Genomic DNA, 11,369 nt, shown 5'->3' with positions numbered 1-11,369 from the left:
TAAAGCTTTCACTTTTCTAAAAATAACAAAAATACCAGTGTTGTAATCCGCACTTATTAGATAAATATTAAAAAAGACTTTTAGCCTGATTAAACCGGCGATGATTCAATTTGTTGCATATTATTGTTCTACCGTCATTCTGTTTATAATCATTATGTTATTACATTACCTACAAGTTTTATTTTTTTTCTTTCTCCATGCTGTTGGCTGACTGATTTCTTTATAACAAACTCAGACTCTGAAATCTTTACTTTAATCGCAGCTCAGACTGATTAATGACACTGGCCTCTGCCCTACTGTCCTGGCTGAGAAATCCTGGATCCATCTGAACCAAGATGGATAAACTGTCAAAGATGATTTAGAAGAGGGTCCAGAAACCAGCCAGGGACGCATCTCTAAAAGACGTTGAGCAAAAACATTCAGCCACTCAACTGAAAAACAGGACCAGTGATGGTAAATATGATAAATATGATTATTATCCTCTTCCTAACTGTCCTTCTCTCTGCATGCTTTAATAGTTACAGTAGATCACACTTTCCATTAAGTGTCACTAATTACTGTGCAGCAGTGTGAAGTAGTGGTCAGGGCTCTGGACTTCTGAAAGGAGGGTCATGGGTTCAATCCCAGGTGGGGGACACTGCTGCTGTACCCTTGAGCAAGGTACTTTACCTAGATTGCTCCAGTAAAAGCCCAGCTGTATAAATGGGTAATTGTATGTAAAAAATAATGTGATATCTTGTAATAATTGTAAGTCGCCCTGGATAAGGACGTCTGCTAAGAAATGTAATAATAATACTGTGCATTTACACAGTAGTTACTTAGTAAATGCATGTGTACTTACACACCACTGCAATGTTATTATGCATAGTTACAATGGACTTAATGATATAACCCTAACTCTAAATCTAAGCTTTTTCTGATACAATTGTGTACAGGTATATATGAAGTACAGAAAGATTTCAACATGAATCCATTTTAACTAACACTGTGCAGTGTTTGCTCCAGGACTTACAGACTGAGTGTCAGTGTGGTCCCCACTCAAAATTTTAGGGGGACATTTTCTTCAGTGAGGGGGTCAATATGTTTGATTCAGAACCAACCACCATTTCTTATTTTTGTTTGTTTTTAAATATGCCAGCAGAGTTTACTGACCTTTTTGTTTCTGAATAAAAAATACAACTGTAAAGCTGTAGATACAACCAAGGTGTCTCTACAATACTCACTGTCACTTTTGGGACAATATTGGGAAATGTGTCACAGTGATGCTGGTGTATCACTAAGTAGAGGATATTCATTGTACCAGATCAAATTAGAAGTGTCAGCAGTGTGGAGTAGTGGTTAGGACTCTGGACTCTTGACCGGAGGGTTGTGGGTTCAATCCCTGGTGGGGGGACACTGCTGCTGTACCCTTGAGCAAGGTACTTTACCTAGATTGCTCCAGTAAAAACCCAATTGTATAAATGGGTAATTGTATGTAAAAAATAATGTGTAAAAAAGAATGTAATTGTATGTAAAAATAATGCGATATCTTGTAACAATTGTAAGTCGCCCTGGATAAGGGCGTCTGCTAAGAAATTAATAATAATAATAATAATAGAACAGGGGTTTTCAATCTTTTTAAGCTGCGTACCCCTTTCCAAAAAATGTAGTCCACTGAGATAGTCATAAATGAAAACAGAAACAAAGGTCTGTACAATAACATGATACAAAATAACACACAAGCCTTGGAGTGTGTGATGGATACAATTATAAAAGTTACAGTATTATAAAACAGAAAATATATATTATATTTTCACTTTTGGCTAAAAACAGTCCCCTCAAACAGGTTTCTAGTTGTCGGAAACATCATTTTATTGTAAATATTAATTAATTAAAATCAACAAAGCCTCCGTGCTAGACTCAAATCACTCAGAAATGACATAGGACTATTCCATGATAGCAAATGGCAATCATGTATTTTTATTGATAATAACATTACAGAAAAGGCAAAGAAAAGTTCACTGTCCACCCATCTCCACAGCTGACCTCATTACCAAAACATATTACTGGCATTTTTAAATTCTTGGTGATTTAAAACGTACAGTACTGATGCTAATTTAAAATCAATAATAAAACGCTTACCTAGTATGTGATGGATGTCCCTGCTTGTTACCACACAAATCACTGATGAGGGCAGGGAAATTGGAGAGAGCTTCAGTCGCAAGACATTTTTGGCGTTTTTAACCTCTAACGGTATTTCGTCTTGATCGCCCTTTGCTAGTAATGTACTAGTATTAAGCCAACATTCCATATTTTTTCACTGGATTGAAAGCTAAAAACTCTTAACTCTCACACCAGACGTAATGCATGGCAATACTAGACCGCACGGCAATACTTTGGTTTCTGATTGGCCATACATTCTGCATTTTGAAATGTAGTACTGAAGTTACAATAAACTTTAAACGGGTCATTGAAAAAAATATGACATTTAAACAACAGGGCTTATTTAAAACGTACATATTTACAAGTCAGTACAATGGCATTTAAATACTACTACTATTAAACAGTATAGTAATGTGGTTTCTTCTAGCAGTTTTCAAACTGGGGTACACATACCCCTGGGGGTACGTGAGAAAAATTCTGAAATGGCGGATAACACATTTTATTTATTACCACTTGCCAATCTATTGTAAACTTTTGTCATGTAATCAACGTTTAATCGCTAACTCCAGACTGATGTGCTGTGAAAGAGCGTTCAGGGCTTGTAACCAGAAGGTCCCCGGTTCAAATCCCACCTCAGCCACTGACTCATTGTGTGACCCTGAGCAAGTCACTTCACCTCCTTGTGCTCCGTCTTTCTGGGTGAGATGTAATTGTAAGTGACTCTGCAGCTGATGCATAGTTCACACACCCGAGTCTCTGTAAGTCGCCTTGGATAAAGGCGTCTGCTAAATAAACTAATAATAATAATAATGTTATTAACAAGCCTGATGTCGTCCAGGCTTTACTGTGAAACAGACTGTAACCAGGGAGGGAGTGTGAGCGCATTCTACTGGACTGGGGAGTTTAATTATGAAAACGCAAGTGTAAACAAACAAGTAAAAAGATTAGCCTGTCGTCAGACATGTCATGGTAATACAAAATGCATTCATTTACTGCGTATTGGTATTGCGTCTGGTCTGGGAAAGGGGGACACGAGCGCGTTAAGAGAATTTCAGCGGGACATTCTTTATTTCAGGGGGGCATTGACGCAATGGGGCGGCCTAGCACGACCACTGCTGTGTAAGGCAACGCGACTGCTCACCCTCGTCTCTCCTGAGTTGGCGCGATGAGCCAGGTTGTGTAATAATTGGAGAAAAGCGGGTTCAAATAATTGACGATTCCAAATTAAAATAAATAAAAACAAACATTGAGACAGGCATTCATTCTGAATTAACACTTCTCACAGTCCCATGAATGTTAGTTGTTTAGCAGACGCTTCTATCCAAAGTGACTTACAGAGACTAGGGGGTGATCTATTCAGATGCAGAGTCACTTACAATAGGACCTGTTTGTTTGACGTCTCATCCGAAGGATGGAGCACAAGGAGGTGAAGTGACTTGCTCAGGATCACACACAGTTGAACCGGGAACCTCCTGGTATCAAGCCCTTGTCTTTAACTGCTGGACCACCAAGCCTATCTCTGTGGAGTCTGACTGTGCCTCTTTCTGTCCCTGTAGGATAACAGGATCGCCGGTGTGGCGCTAAAGACCGCCGACCCCTTGGCTGTTCTTCGGAAGCAGAAGGCCACGCTCATTGCAGTCCTGATCACTGACCCGAGCCACGTCCTGCAGCACGCCCACTCGAAAGAGCTCATCCCTGATCGGACGTACTTCAAAATCAAGGAAAAGGAAGACCCCTCTGAGAAGATTGTGGACCTCGTGGACTACATTATCAGCAGCAGCAGTGACAAGGCTCAGGAGTTCTTGGATTTGCTCAGTAGTCTCCGCAGGGATTATCCCAATTTACCTGTGGAACTCGAAAGCTCTCCCTCCCCCATCCCTGACTCACCGGGTGAGTCCTGTTGTATTCGTATGTAGGGCTGTAATTTCTTCAAAGTAAAGTAAATGGCTTGTTCACTGCACTTCACCGTCTAAAAATAGGCATTTCAAGATATGTCATTGTAGATATAACTGGTTGTAACTATTCTATTTCATATTGTATTCTAGTAGTATTATTATTTGCACTGACTGTAAACTACACTTTATTTAGCAGCAGGGTGGAGTAGTGGTTAGGTCTCTGGACTCTTGACCGGAGGGTTGTGGGTTCAATCCCAGGTGGGCGACACTGCTGCTGTACCCTTGAGCAAGATACTTTACCTAGATTGCTCCAGTAAAAACCCAACTGTATGAATGGGGAATTGTATGTAAAAATAATGTGATATCTTGTAACAATTGTAAGTTGCCCTGGACAAGGGCATCTGCTAAGAAATAAATCTGCTAAGAAATATTTAAATATGAAGCTTGCATTGTAACCCTGCGTTGCCCTGTAACACCTGTAGTCACGTTGGATAAAGGCGTCCGCCAAATAAATAAATAATAATAATAATATTTCCCCGATTTAAACATTAATATTTATTAAAGCAGAAAAAAAATAGCTTTGTCAAATTCAAAAATGGATCATTTTCTCTGGAGTTTATTATACAACAAATGTTCCTAAATATTGAAATGCTTACCTGAAATGCAGTAAATGCTAAATTGTAGACTTACTGCATTTCAGGCAAGATTTCGGTTTTTTTATGTCCACCTTTTAAAGACATTCTATTTTAACCATCAGTGAATTATTAAACAAAATAAAAACATTGTAAGGAAATCGTGCAGCTCTGTGCAGTGTGTGTTCAATCATTTACCGGAAGCAAACTGAACCGGCTGCCAGATTCCTAAATGCAGTGTGTCAATAAGACAAACGTTTGCCGTATTTTTTTAAAGTGATAAAAATGTATTTATCCTATTCTTTCAGGAAAGTTTCACAGGGAACTACATATTATACAGCAATGTGTTCATTTCATAGAAATTTTGATCAATGTGAAGAAAATACAGCCTTATCGGTAATTTACAGCATATTGGTCTCTTTAGAGAGGTAATTTAACAGATAGAATATTATAGAAACTGTATTTTTATTATTATTATTTTTAAAGAGCTTATTAATATAAACTTTAACTGGAGAATAATCGCAGAGCCTTGTTTCAGTGTTATTTTTTTCTTTCTTTCTTCTGTTTATCAGGTGGCAATGCGGGGGTTCAGACGGGGAGCCCCAAAAAGGACTCTGAAGAAAGCGGTCAATCAGCCGGCTCAGGGGACGCCGTTCCCCAAAATCAAACACGCGAAGCCACACCCACAGGTCAGTGTTTGTGTGATACAGCCGCATACCTGTCAACACTGAGCTTTCAAAATAAGGGACGGTGTACATAAGTGTAAGTTTGGCAGGGGAGGGGTTAAATACGCCCCGACCAACAATCACAGGTGTGGCCATTCCCAAATTAGGTAATTGAGCGCTTTTACTGCAGTTTCTAGTCTCCGAGTCTCATTCCTGATGGATAACACCTAGAGCTGTGACACTACCCTGCCACTGGGAGACTGTGGTGAAGAGCTCAAAGAAGCCCTCGCTGGTAGGGCTACCATATGACTCCATGTATACTAGGACTGTTTTGGGATAGTTCCGTCTTTTCAACTCACACCCCAGTGCATTCTGGTAAGTGTAGTCCTGCTGTGAAAGGTACCTGAGACTGGTAAAACGTCCCAGAATGCATTGGGATGTGAGTTTAAAAGCCCGAACTGTCCCAGTGAACATGGAGTCATATGTGAAAGGATAGCGTCAGTAACAAGACTGAGAGTCTGCAGTGAAAGCACTGTTGCACATGTTGATTGCAGCAAGAACACAAATAAACAAACAAACAAACAAGGCACAGGGGCCAAAATAAAGGGTTTAAACAAAATAGCACAGACAGTTCAAAATAAAAATACCTGTAGGCTGGTCATTGAACGTCACTAGATGCTTCACAAACACTCACCTCAAACTCCTCCAACAAACAAAGGATTTGGGGCTTCCTTTATACTATGTGGGTGGGACTTGATTGATGATCAATTATTCAATCAAGACCCAGCTACATGCCACACATGTATTTAACCCCATCCCTGCTAAACTTAAACACAAAACCACACAAACCCACTATTTACATGTGCAGGCCTTCTGCCCTGTCACAGGTTACCATGACACCATGTACACTAGGACTTGTTTAAACTCACACCCCAGTGCATTCTGGTAAATGTAGTCCTGTTGTGAAAGGTCCCCGAGACAAGGCTCCAGAATGCATTGCGAGGAGAGCTGCAAAGCCTGAACTGTCCCGGTGAACATGGAGTCATATGGTAACCTGAATGCTTTTCTGTTACAGGCTTCCCCTGGGTCCTAAAGACTGATAAATACAGACAGGGAATTGCACTGCGGGAACTGTGATTTTAGAATCTGAAATGTTAACGAGGAAAATTACTTTAGCAAAAGAGCTGTCAGGGAGAAGGGCCCAAAATAAGGGAGACTCCTGGTAAATAAGGGAGAGTTGACATGTCTACAGTGGGAGGTTGAGCTGGGACTTGAACCCAGGTTCTCTGGTCACCCAGCCCACAGATTTTTGTTTGTGAAATAATTTGGTGGGCCATTTAAAAACAAATGAAAAAATCCAGTTACTCCCAGAAACAGACTGAAGATTCAGTACAGCTCTTCATCATCAGATCAGTAACTCTTTTTGCTTAATGTCTGAATAAACGTGAATCTGATTGCTTTATACAATATATTTTGTTGTGTCTTGCAGGAGAAGGTCTACAGGAATTGCTGTTGCAATTAGGACTAGAAAGAAACCTAGCAAGCAAACTCACTTTAAGCGCAGTCCTTGAGATTGGCACAGAGAGTGTAACAGAAGAACCGATCCGGTCTCTAACAGATCTGCCTCGGGGTTTTCTGAAAACCCTGATGATGATGAGTGTGAAAGCAAGAAGTACCAGACGTCGAGCTCCTAAACTAGACGTGAAATCATCATCATCTTCTTTTAATATTGATGATATTATAGGTGGCAATCGTGGTGACCTAATCAATCCGCTGGATCTCATCACAGCTCTCTTTCTGTGCGCTGACAGCTTCCTGCAGCAGGAAATGATGTCAAAAATGTCGATGTGCCAGTTTGCTGTACCTCTCTTGCTCCCTGACTGTAGCACCAATCAGTGTACATTAATGCTGTGGGCCATGAGAGACATTGTGAAGAAGTGGAGGCCCCACTCACTAGCAGAGACGAGAGGGTTTGTGGAAGACAGTATAGTCTACACTGCCATGCCAATGATCTCTTTTGTCAGGCTGGGCGACTGCAGTCTGTCCAAATCACAGATTCTGAATCAGGTTCTCAGTAACCCCCAGCAGCACCATGATTTCTTCATCCATCGCGATATGGAGTGTGGGGATGTTGCTCGGAGAATTTCAGATGGTATAGTTGAGATCAGCTGGTACCTTCCTTGTGGAAAAAATAATTTAGACATCTTTCCTGAAGCAGTATCCATTGCTAACCTTCGTGGAGACGTTGGTTCCTTTCCAACGCAGTTATGTTTTCTAAAACAATCATCATGCGCGGTCTTCGTATTCTTCAGTAACCTTGGAGAAGAGGAGTACAAGTTACTGGCCTCCTTTGCAACTGTGAAAGACAGACTGTTTTTGGTTTTTAACTCTCAGGGTAAACCACAGCAGGAAACCCTGAAACACATGGACAAATTGAAATCAGAGTTACAGTTAGAAAAAAGACAGTTCTTGGTTAAGAACAGACAGATCAATGATGCAGACTTTGTGAAGAACCTGCACTCTACAGTGGAAAGCATCATACAAAATAAGCCACATAAAATTAAAATAAAAGCCATGTCTTTTGTAGCAAAGGGATTGAAGATTGCTATAGATGAAGAGAGCCTTGAATGTCAGACAGGAAAACAATGTGCTAAAGAGATCACAACCAGAATAGACAACGTTCTGCAATTTAAGAAGAAACAGCTACCATTGCAAGGTGAAGACTGGAAGAAACTGTCCGAGTTGGAGAAAGAGCAGTGCAGGCTGCGAAAGGCAGGAGACCAGCCTATTGAAAAGTATAAGCACCAGCTCCAAAGAGAAAAAGAGGAACTGCAAGAAAAACAAAACAAGCATGGTATAACTGAAGCAATGAGCTGTTTCATATCTGCCATATCGCGCCCAAACAAACTAGAGAGGTCCTTTTTTCTCAAGTGGATGAGGCTGAAATTGGACGATATAGCACGAGAAAACCTTTCTGATCTCCGTGATCAATACAAAGAACAATGTGGTGCGGGTCAGGTAACTGGAGACAAAAAGAAAAATACTAAGTTGGATCAGCTGATATCAAACAGCTCTTTAGGAGTTGAGAATTTCATGCGTGAAATCGGACAGATTTATGAAGCAGCGTGCTCCCTTCCCGACGACCCTGAATCTCATCAGCAATTTAAAACGCTTCCCAGCATTGTGGCTGATCTGCTGTTGGATGGCTTCCCTCTTGAGCTGGTGGATGGAGATGCATCAAATATCCCTGTAAGGTGGGTGACTGATGTTCTAACAGAGCTCCATGAGAAAGTCCAACACACGAGCAGGGTGCTGGTTGTAACAGTGTTGGGAGTCCAAAGCACTGGGAAGTCTACCCTCCTCAACACGATGTTTGGGGTTCAGTTTGCAGTTAGCAGTGGCAGATGCACGAGAGGAGCCTTCATGCTGTTAATCAGAGTCAAAGAGAATCTCAAAGAAAAGCTGAACTGTGATTTCATTCTGTTAATTGACACAGAAGGTCTCAAATCTCCAGAACTGGCACAACTAAAAGACAGCTACGAACATGACAATGAGCTTGCAACACTGGTGACTGGACTCAGTGATATTACAATAATAAACATTGCAATGGAGAACTCCACAGAGATGAAGGATATCCTACAGAACGTGGTGCACGCCTTTCTTAGAATGAAAGAAGTTTGGAAGAAACCGAAATTTCACTTTGTGCACCAGAATGTGTGGGATATGTCTGCTCATGACAACAATGCAAGAGATAGGAAAAAGCTTCTAGAACAGTTGAATGAGACGACGCAGGCAGCTGTCAGGATGGAACAGCTAGATCCCAACATTAAACTAACAGATGTTGTGGACTATGATCCTGAGCATAGTCACTGGTACATCCCTTGCCTGTGGCATGGCATTCCACCAATGGCACCAGTGAACAGCGGCTACAGCGAAACTGTGTATGAGTTCAAGAAGAGCTTGATTGAGGAGTTAAAAAGCTGCCACAGACTTAAAATCATTGAGTTCCAGATACGGGTGATGGACTTGTGGCGTGATCTTAAATATGAAACATTCAGCGTCAGAAATAGTCGGGTGGCTGAGGTTTACAGTAACCTGTGTGTTGAATATGGGAATTGGGAATGGGACTTCCAAAAGCACATGTACAACTGGCTGGCAACTGCTGAGACAAGGATTTCAAAAACCAAAAACCAGACCTCAAACCTTGAGGAGTTTCTCAGCATCTTACAAAATGAGGTAATTAGAGAACTGACATCACAAGTAAAAACAACTCTGGAGAAATTGACTGAATACTGTGAAAGGAAGGACGGACATGATCATCTTGTAGAAAGCTACAGAGCAACCTTTGAGAACAGCATTGAAACTCTCAGGCTTGAAACAGCAAATTATTTGACAAACAAGTTGACAGCAGCTATTGGCTTCCAAAAAGAAATGAAAAAGGTGTGTGATGTCAGTGAAAAGTATAAAGCAACATTAGAGGAAAGAGTATTGCAACTGCTAGGAGAGTGTAGGGAAAGAAATGAGGATTTATCTGATGAGCAGCTGAGAAACGAATTTGATAAGATGTGGATAGAGACAGTGTCTGCACTGAACTTTAAAGGTTTAGAGAAGCGAGATATTGTATCAAATGTTTTCCATCAGTTGAGAAGACAGTTAAACAGACATGTGGGTTTAGTTCACATGGTGTTAAATAAGGCCACTGATTTGACTGAATATGGAGAAACACAGTTTAATGTAACTTATTCTCACTTTTATCGTGTATTGTACCCGAAATTATTTACTTACAAGTTCAAGCAAGCACAACACAAGGAGAAAGCCAAGAAGTTGGTGAAATCTATAACAGAACAGGGCAGGGAGTTTATAACACTCAAAAAAAACAGTAAAACTGACTACCACGAAACCTACACCATAGTGCTGTTAGAAATGATAGATGACAAGCTGAAGGAAAATGAGAAGCTGAAGACCAACGCCCAGTTTGAAGTTGATCTGAAGATGCACATCTGTGGGTTTGCTGCCAGGGAATTCCAACAGATGCACGAAGATTTCATTGATGTCAACGACCCGCTGAAACATCTGGAAAAGTTCAGACTGCAGTACTGTTCTGACTTCATAGACCTTTACCACAAGTAGGATCAGAGCCTCAAGAAGGCTGAGGAATTCACTGAGCGCCGCATCAAGCTTACAGCGAGGGACTTTGTCAACAAAATCCTTGAGTTACAGATTGTGAATGAAATGCTGGCTGGTGAAAACTACCTGTAACAATTTGTTCATCACTTGTACACAGTAATCAGACATTTAAGAATAGTGACACCGAAGGGAAGAGGCATCCCTATAAAGACTATCGGAGATTCTACCCTGACTGCTCCAGAGCCCAGCATGGAAGCCTCTGACTACTGAAAGTACATGCTGAGAGTTTGCAAAAGAGTTTGATGCAGAAAGGCACAAGCACTGAAGAGTGTAAATTAGCTGTTTAACATGAAGTAAAAAAAGCAGAAGCTGTGATCTACAATGCAACAGCGCTAAAAGCATTCTAAAAAAATAATCACCCTGGGTGTAGCCTTGGAACAGACACAAGATCATAAGAAAGTTTCCAAACGAGAGGAGGCCATTCAGCCCATCTTGCTCGTTTGGTTGTTAGTAGCTTATTGATCCCAGAATCTCATCAAGCAGCTTCTTGAAGGAAACCTGCTGAATAATGTTATGTTAATGGATTTATACCTACTTAATGAAAAACTGACAATTTTAAAATGTGATATTTCTAAATCTAACATCAAATACAGTACTGCTATCATGGCTTCCGGTAGACTTTTGCGATATCGTTTTGTAGTTTCTTTGATGAAATGATGTTAAATAAATGATCTAAATTATGTTCATAAAGTTTCTAATTACTTCTCAATCCTAAAATCCTAGGTGATGCCAAACTTTTGACCACAGCTGTATTTAAACACCATTCTTTCAGAAAAGTGAATTTTCACAAGGAGCTACATATCACACGGCGATGGGTCAATTTGACAGAAATCAGGAAATCTGTGATC

At 40.6% G+C, this 11,369-nt stretch overlaps 1 protein-coding gene across 1 annotated transcript; it reads left to right on the top strand.

The window, feature by feature from the left end:
• Nucleotides 1–268: 268 nt before the first annotated feature.
• LOC131709673 (up-regulator of cell proliferation-like) lies at nucleotides 269–10,902 on the top strand. The gene is made up of 4 exons (XM_059012282.1): nucleotides 269–453; nucleotides 3,699–4,032; nucleotides 5,242–5,358; nucleotides 6,824–10,902. Exons 1-4 carry the CDS (start codon nucleotides 451–453, stop codon nucleotides 10,462–10,464), a joined length of 4,095 nt encoding a protein of 1,364 aa, XP_058868265.1. The 5' UTR covers nucleotides 269–450; the 3' UTR covers nucleotides 10,465–10,902.
• The last annotated feature ends 467 nt before the right edge of the window (nucleotides 10,903–11,369 follow it).

Source organism: Acipenser ruthenus, chromosome 44, assembly GCF_902713425.1.
Source record: "Acipenser ruthenus chromosome 44, fAciRut3.2 maternal haplotype, whole genome shotgun sequence".
NCBI lineage: Eukaryota > Metazoa > Chordata > Actinopteri > Acipenseriformes > Acipenseridae > Acipenser > Acipenser ruthenus.
This window is presented reverse-complemented; position numbering and strand designations above follow the sequence as displayed.

Coding starts and splice junctions, on each gene's coding strand:
- LOC131709673 (XM_059012282.1), top strand. Junction 4,033..5,241: donor CCCCATCCCTGACTCACCGG/GTGAGTCCTGTT, acceptor TCTGTTTATCAG/GTGGCAATGCGGGGGTTCAG. Junction 5,359..6,823: donor ACGCGAAGCCACACCCACAG/GTCAGTGTTTGT, acceptor TGTGTCTTGCAG/GAGAAGGTCTACAGGAATTG.